The sequence below is a fragment of the Moschus berezovskii genome, chromosome 24 (assembly GCF_049115385.1).
Source record: "Moschus berezovskii isolate FMDL1 chromosome 24, NW_MosBer_1.0, whole genome shotgun sequence".
NCBI lineage: Eukaryota > Metazoa > Chordata > Mammalia > Artiodactyla > Moschidae > Moschus > Moschus berezovskii.
This window is the reverse complement of record NC_142483.1, coordinates 55,170,481-55,189,345: the sequence shown is the minus strand read 5'-3', so window position 1 is coordinate 55,189,345 and position 18,865 is coordinate 55,170,481. Positions and strand designations below refer to the sequence as shown.

At 45.8% G+C, this 18,865-nt stretch overlaps 1 protein-coding gene, 1 long non-coding RNA gene and 1 pseudogene across 5 annotated transcripts in view; 2 read left to right on the top strand and 1 right to left on the bottom strand.

Moving 5' to 3' along the window:
• LOC148774070 (small ribosomal subunit protein uS8 pseudogene) overlaps positions 1-2,579 on the top strand; it is a 56,246-nt pseudogene extending 53,667 nt beyond the window's left edge.
• OSBPL10 (oxysterol binding protein like 10) overlaps positions 1-6,588 on the bottom strand; it is a 342,561-nt gene extending 335,973 nt beyond the window's left edge. For both annotated transcript variants that reach the window (XM_055414753.2, XM_055414752.2), the window contains exon 1: positions 6,171-6,588. In XM_055414753.2, the coding sequence (XP_055270728.2) occupies positions 6,171-6,451 (281 nt within the window). In that variant the 5' untranslated portion in view covers positions 6,452-6,588. The remainder of the gene's footprint in view (positions 1-6,170) is intronic.
• Positions 6,589-6,792: 204 nt separating this feature from the next.
• The window catches only part of LOC129548189 (uncharacterized), a 37,668-nt gene continuing 25,595 nt past the window's right edge, over positions 6,793-18,865 (top strand). For 2 of the 3 annotated variants that reach the window (XR_008684288.2, XR_008684289.2), the window contains exons 1-2: positions 6,793-7,080; positions 7,413-7,585. This is a non-coding gene — a long non-coding RNA (uncharacterized LOC129548189). The remainder of the gene's footprint in view (positions 7,081-7,412; positions 7,586-18,865) is intronic. The other variant, XR_016036159.1, reaches the window with a different exon arrangement.

The following is an 18,865-nucleotide window of genomic DNA, read 5'->3' as shown; positions in this document are numbered from 1 at the left end:
TGTATATAGTACAAAACATATACAATATAATGTTGTCAGTCACCAGTTGTGTCCAACTCTTTGCAACCCCATGGACTGCAGCACAGCAGGCCTCCCTGTCCCTCACCATGGCCCGGAGTTTGCCCAAGTTCATGTCCATTACATTAGTGATGCCATCCAGCCGTCTCATCCTTTCATGTCCTCTTCCCCTTGTATACATTATACAGGATAATATGCTATGTATATATTATTGTATATTTTATACATATATAGTTGTATATATCACACACAATGTAATATATAGATAGAATATGCAGCTTTGTAATCTAAGCAATCATCTTTTATCATTATTGTCAATGAAGCCATCTAATATCCCTAGACAATGTGAGTGGAGCCTCAGAACCATCTGACAACCCAGACAGCAAGATGTGCAAATCCTTTGGAGCACAAGGAGACAAGAACATTAAACTCGAACAGTGATTTTTCAACCCTGGTCTCACCACCAATTGTCTCTAAAACGATTGGAATTCTCAAAAAGCATTCATTTTAATGCAATATTACTTCTGAAGTTAATATATGCCCCTACTGACTTTGCTAAATGGGCCAAGTGGCCCCAAAACCCTGGGAAATTATGCCAGAGGCTAAACACTGTCTTCTCAAAGTATGTTAGTACAGATCAAGTGGAAAGCAAGCCCTGGATACCTGGTTCCTAAAGGTCCACCTTGGGTGGATAGTGGTGGGTCTGAGGTCAGGATGGGCATGTTTGCTGACCCAGAAGACATGTTGCAGACAACAGGGAGATGATAAACATACTAACTCAAGGACGAGGCTATAAGCAGGTAGAGAATTAAGAATTACAATAACCGTGGTAAATGCTGGCCAAAATAGAACTAAATCCTGGCTTGTCTTTTCTGTCATTCATTTACTTGCTAACTCATTTGGTAATACTTACTGAACCCTTACTATATGCCACGTGCTATTCTAGACTCTAGGGATACAGCAGTGAACAAGACAGGCAAAATGACTCTGTCCTCAGGGAGTTAATACCTAGCGCAGAAAGACAAAAGAGTAAGGTACAGAGCATGTCAGCTGGTGGTAAGGGTTAAGCAGGAGAAAACCATGAAAGGGAGATGGGGTTTAGAGGCTGGAGGAGGAAGGAAGTCACTTCCGACAGAAACGTAAATGCCTGGTTTCAAGTTTTAAATGACCTCTTGCCCCTCAAAGAACCTATCATCTTCTCTGCAAAGAACTCTGTGATAATTATGCTAATGGGACCCCAGAGCCATCACAGCATTCAAAAAAGAGACCAAGAGTTTTATGGACCGGAAAGGGTCCACAAAGTAGGGGCAAACTGAAGATCCAAGAACAGCTCCTTCTTGCCGAGATCCTGAACTATTCTCAGCCCGTTATACATCGGGGTCTTCGTTTAATCCCCACACTGAACTGAGAAGAGTAGAGGTTACACCGTCTTCAACATTTAAGCAAGTGGGAAAGCGGAAGCCCAGGGCAATTAGGGAACTGGCCCAAGGCAACAGGTGTGCTCAATCCTGAGGTCAGGACGTGACCCAGAGTCCACATTGCTCTAACTTTCCAAATGCATGTCTGCTGGCCTGAGGTTTTCTTACGCCAACACTCGTCCTCTTCATCCTATTCAAGATTTGCCTTTCAGTGCTTTACTGAGTTCTCACAACCTCACCAATCACCCGAGAAAGAATTAGAGGCTGGCTCCACATTTGGCAGCCTTTTTTCCTCCAAATATCAAAAACTGAATGGCAATGAAAACCCTCAAATATTTAAATATCACTTCCCAGGTCCGATGAGAAATTAATTCCCCTGAAACACTAGATGCTAAAACCAACCCCAAAGCAGTTCCATTTTGGCCAAAGACTAAAATCAGCCTTAGGGCAAATGACAGTTCTTACTATCAAATACTTGCTAGATCTACCCCTCTCAAACTGAACTCGGGCAAACAGAACTCTTGGTTGTCCCCCATCCTACACACAGGCAGGTGCATCCCCTGTGACCCTGGGGATGCCTCCACCTCCCAGCCTACATACTCAACAGTTATCCTTCTTGCAATGGAAGAGAAAATTAAAAAAAAAAAAAAAATGTAAAACTGAATCACTCTGCTGTACCCCTGAAACTAACACAACATTGTAAATCAACTATATTTCAATTTTTAAAAAGTTTAAGCTATCCTTGGCCCCTCTTGCTCTCTCACCTCAGCATCCAATCCATCAGCAATGTCCCTCCTCCCCACTCCAAATCTGTCCCTTCCTGCATTTCCCTTGTCCCCAGCGTCCAAGCCCCCAGCATCTCTTGCCTGGACCGCCACGCTGCGCTCGTCCCTTCTTCCTAATCTGCTCCTGAACGTCTCATCTCCACACAGGAGCCAGAGTGAGCTCTTGGAAGCCACAGGCCGGGTCACCTCCCTGCCTAAAATCCTTCTGTGGAACTGTAACAGTCTTCGATCCTTCCCCTGCCTACATGGCCACGTGAGATACGGCATCTGCCGACTCTCCCCAGTCTCTGGGGTTTATTCTCCCCCTGGCACACTCACTCCATATGAAACTCAAAAAGTGGGTGAAAAGATCGTGTGATAGATTAAAATGTGAATATCAGCAAAGACACTAGATCCACACAAATTTCCACAAATACATGTCTTTATTTCAGCATCTTTATATATATGTGTGTTTATATATATGATACATATATCATATATATGTGAGAAGGAAAGGGCAACCCACCCCAGTATTCTTGCCTGGGAAATCCCATGGACAGAGGAGCCTGGCGGGCAAAGGAGCTCATGGGATCACAAAGAGTTGGACACAACTGAGTGATGAACACTTTCACACTTTCATAAATGTATATTTGCCATGCCCTGTTGCTTGTGGGATCCTAATTTCCCAAACTAGAATCGAACCCAGGCCTGCAGCAGCGGAAGCATGGAATCCAAATCACTGGACCACCAGCGAATTCCCTAAATATATTTTAAATCTAGGAGCACCTACCTCCTTCTGAAACTGTGTTCATTTGTTAGAGGTATTTACACTTTAATGGGGCTTCCCAGGTGGTGCTCATGGTAAGGAACCCACCTGCCAATGCAGGCGGTGTGAGACAAGGATTTGACCTCTGAGTCAGGAACATCCTCTGGAGTAAGAAACGGCAACCCACTCCAGTATTCTTGCCTGGAGAATCCCATGGACAGAGAAGCCTGGTGGAGCTACAGTCCATGGGATTGTATAGAGTCAGACATGACTGAAGCAAGTTAGAATGCATGCACTTTTTAATGCCATCCTACAAATCTCTACCATGCTATAATGTCTGAAATATTTTCTTTAAAGAACTATACTAATGGATTATAGAAACTCCTTCCTGGGGATTCCCCACCCCACTCTGATTACGTGGCACCCTCTCAGCCAATGAGAGCACCAGGTGTCCTGGACGTGCTCTCCTAGGCAAGTCCCTCCTCACATGTAGCTTTCCCTCCTGCCATCCCTCTTTATGTCCCCAATCTTGTGCTCTGGCCACCATGCCTTCCTCGGGACATGCGGATGAGGGCAAGAGCACTACAAATAAATTAAGGCAGAATATGATACTGAATGTTAAAATATAAGCTTTACAACAACTTGGGGATGTGCAAGCAGACACCAGAGTAAAACCTGTTGGTGGGTGGCTGGTGTGCTATCAACAGACAGCAGCCTCACCACGGACTTCATGGCTGGAGATCCATCATTAGCTGCAGACAATTTGAAAAAAAAAAAAAAACCGCAAAGGAACATGCCACGAGGCCCCCAAATGCAAGGAGCTTGACTCAGCCCAACTACTCACACCAAGGCGTTCCCCTGGGGCGTGTGGGGGGGGTGAGGTTTCCTTCCACTTTTGAATCCCGTGACCCCTCTAATACATGATGAAAAGATGCCTATGTGTTTTGCACACTGCAGGATTTCCAAAGTAGCTGACCCAGTGCCTGGCACATAGTAGGGCCTCCATAAAATAGTGCCTGAATAAATAAATGGATGAATGAATATTTTTCAAAGTTTCCATCTTTGTTCTCTTCCCTGTTCCTTTTCACTGAGCCAGATCCTCCTTTCTAAGACCCCTTGAGGTGGGAGAAGTGTGCAGGCACAGCCATCACAGATGTTCCCCGGATCACTGATGCACCCTCGGCCACAGTGGGAAACAAACCCCAACGCTGAGACATTGACCACCAGGAAGAGACGATGCTTTTGAAGGCAATGGTAGGCTTTGAGACCAATGCGTCTACTGTGGTAAGAACAAACAGTGGCAGGCAGCTATAACCCACAGTAAACAAATTCAATAACGATGAGACTTCAGCAGTATACACAGTACATTTCACCTGTGCAGCCTGCGATCAAGTATATGTTGTTGTTGCTGTTATTAGTATTATTCTTGTTATAACTTTTGCCTCTTCTCAATCTGGCCTTCAACCTAAGTACTCCAGAGGATTTAATTACACAAAAGCATGAGTTACTCCAATTTCCCCTAAATCCACTCCAAAGAACAAATCCTTTAATATATACTGCAGGTAAAATGCCATCCCCAAGTGAAGTAACTAATCCAGGGTAAAAGTTCTGTTGGCCTCATAAATTACTTCAGGTGAAAAAAAAGAATTCAAAGGTGATTGTCCAACACACAAACCAAACGCTACTACACAAGCAAGACACAGCCAGGTGCCATTAACAAGGCAATTACCAGGATGTGAAATCAGATTCAGTCCTCTCAGCTGTCTCCTCTTTGGCACTCTACCTATTCCCTCTTCAGCTTTCAAGAAGGGACACTGGGGCTATTTTGGGAAATAAAAGGATTCAAAAGTTAAGGTGCAACTTCCACTAACACAGTAGTAGATCTCCAAGGAAACTCTGGGGAAAGTTCTCTGCCTACAATATCAACTCAGTTTCCTTACTTATGAAGTCACCCTTCTCCACCTGCAACGCAGGAGACCCTGGTACAATCCCTGGGTCGGGAAGATCCTCTGGAGAAGGAAATGGCTACCCACTCCAGTATTCTTGTCTGAAGAAGTTCATGGAAAGAGAAGCCTGGCGGGCTACAGTCCATGGGGTAGCAGAGTCCAGACATAACTGATCCACTAACACTTTCTCCTAGTAGAGCTTCATGTAAATAACTGCCTGCAGTTTCAGCTGGAAACAATCTGAAACTTACACAGGGAGAGACCGCCAAGTACTCTAGTAACTAGCAGAGATAAAAGCAAGAGCTCCCTGGATGTGATGCAAATCTCGCAAGCATCCTTAAGAACCACAAGACCTCATATTCAAGGGCTATTAAGGACCTGACACAGATCTCATAAACAAACTCTCCAAAAAGTCCCATTCTCCTTGCATGGATATTGGTATTTTTGACTTGTTTTTTAAAAACTATACACACACACGTATCTATACATAAACGGCAGTGCCCCATCTGCTCCTTTCAGTTCAGTTCAGTCGCTCAATCGTGTCCGACTCTCCGCGACCCCATGAATCACAGCACGCCAGGCCTCATCTGCTCCTTTCAAAGGTTCCTTACTACTTCGGTCCTCACACACCGCGACCTCTTGCCCTGACACCCTCCTTCCACGTGTCCCAACTGGGAGAGTAGAGTGAACAGGGAACTTCAGGAAACACCTTAAGGGAGAAAATAACTTCAACAGCGAACTGACCATTTCGAAAGGGGAGAGAGTGTCAAAGAAAAAACAACACTAAACTTCCATCGCAGAGACTGGAGCCTCTCGGCCACCAGCTGGGCGGGGGTCTAGCGCGCGCCCCGGAAACTGCCAAGGATAACTGGCTGATTTCTGGCGGGGGGGGTGGCGTCTTTAAACAACAAAGTTTTAAATGAACTAGGATGTAGACAGAATTGCTGTGATGGGGCCAGCTCTTACGTCCAGGCATCGCGCACGCCCCTCTGCCCCCCACTCTCAGTCCTTCTCCAAGGGTGCAGGAAGCCGCTAGCCGGCAGGGCCCGGGGACCAGCGCGCTCGCCGGCCGCTCCAGTCCCTGCAGGTGCCAAGGCTCTCCTTCCTTCCCCGCCGCTGCGATGTGGGCCCGGGGTGGGGTCGCGGCGCACCCAGGGGCGCGGGGACGCGGGGTGGGCCCTGGTGCCGGAGGGCGCGTGCACACACTCACACTCACCCCGAGCGGCGCGCAGGGAGGGGCGGGCGGCGGGCGCGTTACCTGTTCTGCCAGCCCTGGAGGAGGTTGGTGTATTTGCTGAGCACGCCCTCGAGCGCCGGCTCCCTCCGCCGGCCGCTGCCCCCGCACGGGCTGGCAGCTACCGAGCCCGGGCTGCTGCGGCTGCCCCCGCTTCCCAGCCCCGCGGCCGCCGACCTGCCGGAGACCCCCCGGCCAGCCAGGGAGCAGGAGGGCGAGGAGCCCGCCGAGGTGGCGCGGCTGCTGCTGCGGCTGCTGCTGTTGCTGCCCCCGCCGCTTTCCGCGCCCTGGGCTGCCCTCTCCATGGTCCTCGCGCGCCCGGGGCGCGGGGGCCCGCCGCGGTGGCGGCCCCGGCGCTGGGGCTCCTGGCGCGGCGGCGGCGGCGGCTACAGCTCCGGGAGCCCGGGCCGCGCGTGGCTGCTCCAAATCCCCGGGAAACGCCTGACTCATACAGGAGGAAGAGGAGGAGGCGAGGAGCGCTGGGAAGGAAGCCAAAGGGGCTGGATGCAGCTGCGGCCGCCCCTCCCCCGTCGCGGCCCCGGCCCCTCCCTCCGCACTAGTTTCCCTGGCAAGTTCGGAGCGGGTGGCCGCTTCGGCCAGCCCTCCTCCAGGTCTTCCTTCTCTGCTCAGGCCCGCGGCTCGGGGCGCTCTCGGAGCAGATCCTCAGGGTAGGCACGCCCGGAATCCACACCCTGCCGCCCCCTCTCGATGGGAAGGTGCGAAAGGGAATCTCCGCGCGTCACTCCCCACCCCCGCACCCACCTCGGGACCTGGCGGGAGGAGCTGCCCCACCCACTGGGTCCACCCGGATATGGACCCGCCCGGCCTAACATCGCTCACAGCTACTCCTCTCCGTCTTCCGCACCGAGCCTGGGTCGGACACACGTACACGGTCACCTGGACGTCGACCTCACTGGCCGAGCCGAGGAACAGGGTTAGGAGGTCCCCCGGGCTCTCCTGCGCGTCTGGGAGGGGAGGGGAGAAGGAGGCAGGTAAACTCGCCCGGGGCGTTTTCCCCTACTGGAGTTATGACAAATGCACAGTGGACACCCGGGCCAGGGCTTGAGTGGGGAAAGATTACTCGGATTCCTGCAAGCACCTGCTTCAATTGAGCGAGCGTCCTGGACACAGCTCTGTTCTGTTCTGTTCCGTCGCTCAGTCGTGTCCGACTCTATGCGACCCCGTGGACTGTAGCCTACCAGGCTTCTCCGTCCATGGGATTCTCCAGGCAAGAATACTGGAGTGGGTTACCGTTTCCTTCTCCAGGGGATCTTCCCGACCCATGGATCGAACCCGGGTCTCCCGCACTGGAGGCAGACGCTTTAACCTCCTCACCCTAATCCCTACACTGACGGACACACGTAAACCTAGCCAATCCAACCATACCTGGTGTTATCAAGACAGCACGACGCACTTGGGAACCAGAGGCTCCGAAATGGGTAAGACTGCACGGAAAGCAGGACAGATCACAGATACCTACAAACAGAGCAGTGTTCTGTGTATTGACTGTAACTTCTGCCCCCACCCCCAATGGAGGCACGCGGAGCTGCAGCTGGGTTTCTAAATCTAAAGTTGAGTTGATGCTCCTCTGCAAAATTAGATGGGTTACACTCTCCACTGCACTCATCATTTTTGTGCATATAAATATCCAATGCAATCTGGAAGTTTCTAAAAATTACCTAGAAAAGAGCTTTGAGGATCTTACCCACCCCCAACACACACAGACATATACACATGAAAACAAAAAGATTGATAGGTGGTCCCTATCTAGGAACTCATAACACAGGTAAATAATTCAACAGTTAAAAAATTACTAAATGGAATAGTCAGCTCTTATGGGGCCAGTTCTCCAAGCCTGACCCTTTTCTAGCCCCATATCCTTCCAGGAAGCTTTCAAAGGTGGTTCACTTCTAGAAATTTTCATGGAGAAGCTTCTGGGGCTGATGAGACATGGTTGTGCCCTGAATAAATTACAATCCCAAGTGCCCACACAATATAAAAAGAGATAGCTGCCCCCCTCCCACCCCCGCTAGACTGCATGATAGAAAGGACCGAACTTTGAAGCCAGACAGGGCTGAATTCAAATCTATGACCTTGATCAAGTGACCTCTTTAAGCCTTAGTCTTCTCACCTGCAAAATGGAACTAATCTTACTAGTGGCTGGAATGAGAATGTTTATTTGGTTCAAAATACCATCTCGTCCCATGGGAGGAATATGTTCCCTCCATATGAACCTCAGGCTTGGCCACAGAATTCTTTTGGCCACTGGACTGAACAGATGTAATAGTTGCTACATCCAAATATAAGTCTAAGAGCCATCACTTGGTTCTACCATCTTTCTCCCCTTCCTGCTAGGGAAGCAGCGTGTGTCAGTTCAAGGCTGTCCTTCAGATTGTGTCCTGGATTAAGGAAATGTGTGACACAGCTGAATAGCTTTGACTGGCCACATGCACGGAATATTTGCTGTCAGCTGCTGAGATTTCAGGAACCATTTTGTTACCACAGAATAACATTGCCTGAGCCAGCTGGTCTGTGTATGAGTGTGTGTGAAGCCCTTCATCGATGTGAAGACAGGAAAGTGGGCACATACTGAACAATGTGTCCGTCATTACATCCCCAAACAGTACCCCTCATGAGGGCCTGCCACCTGAGGGTCCAGCTACAAGCGGTGAGGTGCCATCATCTTATTTCATATCATTGAACCTAAGCCACTACCACTTCATCCTGTCCAGTCCACCTGTGACTGGATGAGCCATTGAGCCAAGTTTCACTTTGGACTAAACAATGGAGACCCTTGAGACAGCTCAGTTGCAGGAGAGAGGAGCTACTGCTGAAAGGAGTAGTCCAGGCCTGTGTCCTAGTCTGTGCAGACTGCTGGAACAGAATACTACAGGCTGGGAGCTTAGAAAGGACGGAAATGTATCTCTAACAGTTGTGGAGTCTGGAAGTCCACGATCAAAGAGCCAGCACAGTCAGGTTCTGCGGCTTCAGACTTCTCGTTGTGTCCTCACGTGGCAGAGGGGGCTGGGGAGCTCTGTGGGGGCTCTTTTACCAGAGCACTGACCCCACCCTCATGAACTAAGAACCCCCCCAAAGGTCCCTCCTCATACCATCACATTGGGTATTGGGATTTCAGTGTAGGCATTTGAGGGGACACGGATATCAGACCATAGCAGCCAGGATGCACTGAGAGCAGGCCAGCTGTGTGGGATCAGACATGGCCAAGGAGATAAGTTAGTGGCAAGAGGTGAATGGAACAGATGTGCTGCAAGAAGCAAGAGCAAGACCAAGATGGGAGCACACATGTCCCCACTCTTCTCTGCCTCTTCACCAGGCTTGAGCTTCTCGCCCATGGAATTGGGGTTTTTGTTATTATTGTTTCTTTTAACTGAAGTCCAGTCTATTTGGGGGGCTTCCCTGGTAGCTCAGTCAGTAAAGAATCTGCCTGCAGTGCAGGAGAACCGGGTTCGATCCCTGGGTTGGGAGGATCCATTGGTGAAGGAAATGGCAAACCACTCCAGCATTCTTGCCTGGAAAATCCCATGGACAGAGAAGCCTGGCGGGCTATAGTCCATGGGATCGCAAGAGTCAGACACGACTTAGCGACTAAAGCACCATAGCTGATTTACAACGCTGTGTTAGTTTTAGGTGATTCAGTTTTACATATATATACATATTCTTTTTGCATTCTTTCCATTATGGTTTATTACAGTATATTGAATATTGTTCCCTGTGCTGCACAGTAGGACCTAGTTGTTTATTTTATTGATTTTTGTTAATTAATTTATTTATTAATAAATTTATTAATTTATTATTATATTAATTTTTATTGGCACATAGTTGCTTTATAATGTTGTGTTAGTTTCTGTCGTACAGCATGTTTGTCTATTTTATATATAGTAGTTTGTATCCGCTAACCCTGAGCTCCTAATTTATTCCTTTCCCACCCCGCTTTCCCTTTGGTTACCATAAATGTTTTATGTCTTTGAGTCTGTTTCTGTTTCATAGGTGGTTTGTTTGTATCATATTTAGATTCCACATATAAGTGATATCATATGATACTTGTCTTTGACTCACTTCACTGAGTGTGATCGCCTCAAGGTCAATCTATGTTGCTGCAAATGGCACTGTTTCATTTATGGTTGCTGCTGCTGCTGCTGAGTCGCTTCAGTCGTGTCCGACTCTGTGCAGCCCACCAGGCTCCCCCGTCCCTGGGATTCTCCAGGCAAGAACACTGGAGTGGGTTGCCATTTCCTTCTCCAATGCATGAAAGTGAACAGTGAAAGTGAAGTCACTCAGTCGTGTCTGACTGTTCGCGACCCCATGGACTGCAGCCTTCCAGGCTCCTCCATCCATAGGATTTTCTAGGCAAAAGTACCTTTATGGCTGAGTAACATTCTATTGTGTATATATATATACCATGCCTTTTTTTCCATTCACCTATTGATGGTTGCTTCCTATTTAAGTTGCTTCCACGTCTTGGCTATTGTGAATAGTGCTGCTATTAACATTGGGGGTACATGTAACTTTTCAAATTAGAGTTTTCTCCAGATATGTGCCCAGGAGTAGGGTTCTTGGATCACTGGAGTTTTAAACAAAAAGTCACTTCTTCCAGAAAGTTTTCTTGACCCACTATAGTATAACAAATTGAGAAAAGATACCTGCAGAATTTTTTTCACGTGACAAAAACAAGTTGAGAACAAAAGACAATAAATTGGCAAAAATATCTGTAAAGCTTACATACCCAAAACAAGGACTTATTTCCTTAACTTACCCAGACTGCATAAATCATTAAGAAAAACACAAATGTAGATAGAACAACTGGAAATCTAACAGCCATCTTGGGCCATGTGAAGACTTTGGGAATGGAAGCCATACATGATTGGAACAAAAAGACAAACACCACACCTCTTCAAATAATAAGCAGAAACAGTCACCACTAGTAGGGAACTAACTACTCTAGCTTCTCCACATGGACCCAGCAAGCTGGTCTGGAGTTCCCAGTAATTGTTTTCAGAGCCCCTCCTCTAGCTGGGACTATCATTCTTGCCAATGGCACATAAAGTCTTGGGAGAATGTTCATGGACCAGCAAGAGTAGGTAGTCACTAGAAGTTAACACAACATTGGAAATCAACTATACTTCAATAAAATAAATTTGAAAAAATAAAGAGTAGGTAGTCACTGATGTAGTCCGTCAGATGACATAAATGAAGCCACAAGTGGAGGGAAATTTGTCATAACCAGATAACCCTGTGTTGCAACTTGCTCACATTTGTGTTAGCAACAACTGATCTAATGTGTTCTCTGTACCATGTAATAATAATAGCTAATATTTATTGAGGAGCTACTATGTGCCAGGCACTGTGCCAAATGTGTTATACACAGTAACTTGTTTAATCTTTACAACAGCCACAAGAGTTGCATACAGTTACTGCTCCTGTGTTACAGGTGGAGAAAAACTAAATCAAAGAAATGTTAAGCAACAACCCCCTATAATGGAAAAGAATCTAATAATATATGTAATATATACATAGTAAAACTTAGTCACTTTGCTGTACGCCTGAAAGTAACACAACATTGTAAATCAACTACTAATATATTTCAATTAAAAATTTTAACAAAAAATTTAGGGACTTGCCTGGTGGTCTGGTGGTTAAGAATTCACCTTCCAATGGAGGGGACATGGGTTCAATCCCTGGCCCAGAAACTAAGCTCCCACATGCCCAGGAGCAACTAAGCCCTGCACCACAACTAAGGCTTCTCACCACAACGAAGGTCCTAAGTGCTGCAACTAAGACCCAGGGCAGCCAAAAATTAGTAAATAAGACTATTAAAAAATAAGAAAGATACATAGAAGCCAATTTAAAAATTTAATAAAATATGTTTACAATATCTGGCTTAAACCTCCTTTAAAAAAGAAAAAGACTCCCCCCACCTTGCTGGAGCTAGAATTTGAGCCCAGACAGTTTGGCTAGTGAGCCTGAGTTCTTTACCACTGAACTGTTCCACTTGCTTCATAATGGATCCAGTCTCATTTCTTCCGCTTAATGAAACCACTGAAAGTACAGCTCAGGGCCTGGAATTCCATTTCCTGTTATGTACATTTATTCATGTAGGAACTGACTCTCCTATCACCATTGGGAAGAAAAGCAGGACAGGAGCTTGGGCCCCTAGCACCTAGCCACAAGGCCTGCATGCAATAATCCTCAATAAATGCATATTGTTTGATGAATGAAGCCTGATTTTACTGCGGAAGAAACAAACTCCAAAAGGAGGAGCCAAGGGACTTGCCTGGCAGTCCAGTGTTGAGACTCGGTGCTTCCACTGCAGGGGACACAGGTTTGATCCTGTGGGGAACTAAGATGGCACAAGCTGCAGAGCGCAACCAAAACAGAAAAGGAGGAACCAATACTAACCCTGAACCCAGGTCTCCAGATGCCAAGTCCACTGTTCTTGGAAAGACAGCCTGCTGCCTGGGCTTCAGCTCTGGCGTGTCCACACAGTGTTACCATCTGGTGGGAAGATGAAAACACACCCCGGTGAGAGTAGGGGCAGTCCACCACCCTGTAAACCAGCAGCTCCCTAAGGACCACCCTGAGGGTTACATCCAGGAAAATCAGATTACTCCAAGGGTCACATGCAGCTTGGCAGTACAGCCATATACACATTATATTATATTGACATTTTTCCAAAATGGAAATTATGTCGTTTTGATGATTGAGTTATTAAAATGGACATTCATTTGTGAAGATTCATATACACAAAGATACACTGTGGAAAGTGAAATATACCTGTAACACCTCCCCAGAGGAAACCACTGTTAATAATTTATATGTATATTCTTCCAGACATTTTTCTATGCAGAAATATAGCTACAGACTGTCTTACTCAAAAACACGTTCATACTGGGAATTCCCCGGTGGTCTGGTGGTTAGGACTCTGAGTTTCCACTGCAGGGGGGCTGGGTTCAATCCCTGGTTGGGGAACTAAGATCTTGCAAGCCACACAGTGTGGTCAAATAAATAAAGGCTCATGCTGTAAAATATATGCTTTCTAGCGTGCTCCGTTGACTAAAGTATATGATCTAGAGAGGTCCCTTTAGAGCTCTGTCTATATGTATCACCTACATATCAGCTGTATATTTATAAAAGCTTCAGAGTATTATTCTGCATATGTGCACCCTCATTTAATCATCCCATTAGTGAGGCACTCTAGTGTTTCAAACGTCTGCTATTATAAAAAAAAAATGTTCCTAAAATAACCTTGTACATTAGTTAAATTATTTCCTTAGAGTAAGATACTAGACTTGTAATGACTGGGTTAAACTGCCTATTATAAACATGGCTCATGTATTACAAAATTCTCCCAGAAAGTTGGAATCAATTTTCACTCTGCTGCTCCTGTCTGGATCTCCTCAAGTGTTTGAGCAATGGCTGAATGGTCTACGTTGGCCGTAGCTGGGACAGCTGGGTTTTCTCTCTTCACCAGGGTCTTTCATTCTCTGGGAACCTCACCTGGGCTTGTTCTTGGGGTACAGAGAGGGTTCCAGAGAGAGGAAGCATGCAAAGACTCTGGAAGTCTGGTCTGGGGACGGGCACAGGGTCACTTCTGTCGAATTTCCACAAAGATGCCGACTTTCCGAGACATCCAGGGAGGGGTCCACATGGCAATGTTCCAGGTTCCCATGGTAACTTAAAGGAAAACTTCCACCATGTCCACATCCCTTCAGGTCCTACAAGTAAAAGAGGAAAATATCTTCATATTCCTTGCAGCAGAAACCCACAGAAAGCTGTTCTTCCTCAGACTCTTAGAAAATAAAAATAGGTGCATGGGAAATAAACAGTTTCTTTAAAAACAAAAAACAGTGCTGGAACAATTGGACATTTGTATGCAAAACAATCAAGAAAGCCATACTTCACACTTTATTCAAAAGTGACCTCAAAAGTAATCAAAAACTAAAAGGTGAAACATAAAAATATGAACTTTTAAAGCTTAGGATGGACTTCCCTGGCAGTCCAGTGGTTAACAATCCAGCTGTTAATGCAGGAGATTCGGGTTCGATCCGTGGTCTGAGATGATTCCACATGCTGGAGAGCAGCTAAACACATGCAGCTCAACTCCTGAGACCGCACGCCACAACTGCGGAAGCCCAGGCACCTAGAGCCCGTGCTCCCCAACAAGAGAAGCCACTGCAATGAGAAGCCCGCACACCGCCATGAAGAGAAGCTCGGGGCAACTAGAGAAAGTCCGCACAATGCCAGGGAGACCCAGTGCAGCCAAAAGTAAATAAATAAATAAAATTTTTAAGAAGGAAAAGTATAGAAGAAATCTTTATGAACTGGGGTAAGGAAAACAGAGCAAACTCGTGTTACCTTTTATGAAGAGGGAAGGTCAATGGGGAGGCAGAACCAAGGGTTTGGAGGAGGAGTCAGGGACCACAGAAGATTATTCCCAGGTCTAGAGAAGCAATCAAGGAACTTGAAATGGGATTACAACTTGCTGACTGGATTCTAGAATCTCCGTGGACCACTGGTTCCTTCCTGCCTCCCATTCGCCATTTTTGAACAGGAGTATTAGAGGAGTTCTCCTGTGTCTGGTGTCTGTTGACCACTGTGGAGGAGGGAGAGGACAGATAACCTTTCTCCAGATGCACAGGTTGCATGAATGAACTCAAGGAGCTGATCTTATTAAGGAGCTACCCCTGAGCACCCTCTCCTTTCCTAGACCCAACTCAGAGGACATGATTCTGGACTTCAAGCTGGCGCAGTGATGGGAGGAGAGTCTTGGAGGTCCTTGAGTGAATGAATGTGTTCTGCATGTGGGAGGAATATAAATAACTTGTGGCCAGACTATAGTGATTTCAAAGATATGTCTACAAATTCTGTAATAATAGGACTTTCTGGTGGTCCAGTGGCTAAGACTCTGCACTCCCATACAGGGGGCCCAGCTTCAATCCCTGGTCGTGGAATAGATCCCACATGCCACAACTAAGACCCAGCACAGCTAAATAAAAACATAAGTTGTTTGTTTTTTTTTAATTCTCTCAAGAGGTGGAGCTTAATTCCTCTCCCCTTGGGTGTGGAATGGACTTAGTGACCCTCTTCTAGTGCAGAAAACACTGGCAGAAGTGATGAGCCATCAAATCCAAGGTTATGTTATAAAAAGGCAGTGGGTCCTTTTCCTAGGTGAATGCTCTCTGTCTCTCTCATCACTCACACAAGAGAAGCCAGCTGCCGTGTCATAAGGACACCCAGGAAGCCTACAGAGAGAGTGAAAGCATGCCAGCCACTATGTGAGTCATCTTGGACGCAAGTCTTTGGAGGCCAGCTGACCGCCACATGAGTGACCTTGGAAGTAGGTCCTCCCTGGCCAAGCCTCAGGACGAGTATAGCCCTGACAGGCAGCTTGGCGGCAACCTCACGAGACCCTGAGCCAGAACTGCCCAGCCAAGCCACGTCCAGATTCCTGACCTTCAGAAACTGAGAGACAATAAGACTTTTTACTTTAAGCCACTAAATTTGGGATAATTTGTTACCCAGCAGTAGATAACTACGACAGATGGATACCTTGAAACCTGCCATTTTCTGATGTTTATCTCTCTGTTTCCTTGCTGCTGCTGCTGCTGCTAAGTCGCTTCAGTCGTGTCCGACTCTGTGCGACCCCACAGACAGAAGCCCACCAGGCTCCCCTCTCCCTGGGATTCGGTCCTTCTTGCTACCGTTGACCAAATTTTCCATATCCGGAAGCTATGAAGCAGGGAAAATAACAGAATTCAGGGCAGACTAAAGGAAAAACATATATATATATATCAATGGCAAAAGCATAGACACATGGAAAAATGCAACAGAATAGAAAATCTAGAAATAGTACTACAGAATAGCCAATTGACTTTTGATAGAAGTGCAAGCACAATTCAATGGTGCTTTCTGTATTAGTCTCCTGTTTCTGCATAAAATATTACCACAAACTTAGTGGCTTTAAAACAACACAAAATTATTACAGCAATCAGAAATCAAAAAATCGATCTGACTAGCTATAATTAAGGTGTTGGCAGACAGGAGCATGTTTTTTACTGAAGGCTCTGGGAGAGAATCGGCTCCCTGCCTTCTCCAGCTTCTAGGGGTCCCTGTATCCCTTGGCTCGTGGCCCCTTCCAGCAGCGGCCTCACCCCAACCTCTGCTTCCATCACTTCACTTCCTTCTGACTCTGACTCTCCTGCGTCCCTCTTACAAGCATCCTTGTGATTACACTGAGCCTGCCTGGGTCATCTTTTCAACAAACGATGCTGGAACAACTGAACATTCATACGCAAAAAAATATATATGAAACTTACCTACATCTTATACCAAAGTTAACTCAACATGGATCATAAACCAAAGTGTGGAAGGTTAAACTTTTGAACTTTAGAAAGAAAATACAGGAGAAATCTTGGTGAACCTGGATCAGGAAAATAGTTCTTAGACACCACACTGAAAGCACGATCTATAGTTAAAAATGGAAAATTTGACTTTATCAGAAAAAAGTTTGCTCTCGAAAGACACTGATAAGGGAACTTCCCTGGTGGTCCAGTGGCTAGGACTCCTCACTCCCAATGCAGGGGACACAGGTTCGATCCCCGGTCAGGGAACTAGATCCCAAATGCTGCAACTAGGAGTTTGTGTGCTGCAACTGAAAGATCCCACATGCTGCAACTAAGGCCCGGCACAGCCAAATAAATGCATTTTTTAAAAAAGTCACTACTAAAAGAATCAAAGGACAAGCCACAGACTGGGAAAAATATTTGCAAGTCACATATCCAAGAAAGGACGTGTCTCCAGAATATGTAAAAAATTTCCAAAATATAGAACTAAGAAAATAAACAGCCTTATTTTTTAAATGGTGAAAGATTTTAATAATCAAATAAGACATACAGATAGCAAATAAGCACATAAAGAGATGCTCAACATCATTAGTCATTGTTAGTTGCTCAGTAACATCCAACTCTTTGTCACCCCACGGACAGGGCCTGCCAGGAGTCCCTGTCCATGGAATTCTCTAGGCAAGAATACTGGAGTGGGTAGGCATTTCCTTCTCCAGAGGATCTTCCCAACCGAAGGATCGAACCCCAGTCTCCCCCACTGCAGGCAGATTCTTTACTGCCTGAGCCACCAGGGAAGCCCATTAGTCGTAGGGAAATGCAAATTAAAACTACAATGATATACTACATACCTATTAGCATGGCATGCACACACACACTCACACCTCAAAAAGCTGATGATACCAAGTGCTAGTGAAGAATTAGAGTAACTGGAATGCTTGTACATTGCTGGTGAGAATAGGAGCCACCACTTTGGAAAACATTTTGGCAGTTTTTTCTAATGTTACACTTATCAAGTGAAATAAGACAGAGAAAGACAAAGACTGTATGATTTCACTCATATGTGTAAAAAAGAAATTTTCACATATTGAGTTATAGGGATGTCAAGCAAACATAAAAATAAAACATGAGTTCACTTACATTTTATGCTGACTGAAATAACCTGTTTTGGAATACTAAACATACATTGTACATTTTCTAAAGGAAAGGGCACATTGACTAAAAGTAAAGAATGTCCATGTTAAAAATACAGATTAAATGCCTCCTTTGCTTGAACGCAAATGCTGGTTCTCCTTTGATGATAAGGTGCTTCCCAGGCACCAAGGCCATGCTGACTCACTGTGCACATGCTCACCTGTTGTTCTGAAACCTTGAAGGAACGTATCCCTGACTTGTTTGATGTTCTTTGTTCTGTTCTGACAAGATATAAAACTGTGCTGAAAACCCTGCTTCTCCAGACCAGTTTCTCAGAGGTAACTCAGAGTCTGTTTTCTGGGCTATAGTCCTCAGTTTGGCTAAATAAAACTCTTTTCTATTCCTATTATAGATTGTTTATTGGTTACTGTCAACAACATGTGTAATATTAAAAACAAAAGCTAACAAACAACAGGGTTCTACTATACAGCACAGAGAACTATATTCAATATCTATGATAAACCATAATAGAAAAGAATATTTTAAAAAAGAATGTGTATCTATGTATAACTGAATCACTTTGCTGTACAGCAGAAATTAACACAACACTGTAAATCAACTACACTTCAATAAAATAATTGATTTTAAAAACTAACAAATAAAATACATGAATAAATCAAACCAAACGAAAACAAACACATGGATACAGAGAACAGAGTAATGGCCACCATGGCGGGAAGCGGGGGCTGGAAGGGAAGGTGAAATGGGTAAACAGGATGGAAGCCAAATTTTTGGCGGTGAGGACATTGTGGGGCATCCAGAAGTAGAAATACAATGTTGTCTACATGAAACATATGACATGATAAACTGATGCTATCTAAAAAACAAACACATACATAAATAAGCAAGTAACAGAACAAGAACAACATACAACCTGGTTATCCCACTGTAGATATTTATCTCGGTGTAACAAAACTCTATGCTCACAATAAAACCTCTAGATGAATGTTTCAGTTCAGCTCAGTTCAGTTCAGTCAGTCGTGTCCAACTCTCCACGACCCCATGAATCACAGCACGCCAGGCCTCCCTGTCCATCACCAACTCCCGGAGTTCACTCAAACTCATGTCCATCGAGTCAGTGATGCCATCCAGCCATCTCATTCTCTGTCGTCCCCTTCTCCTCCCGCCCCCAACCTTTCCCAGCATCAGAGTCTTTTCCAGTGAGTC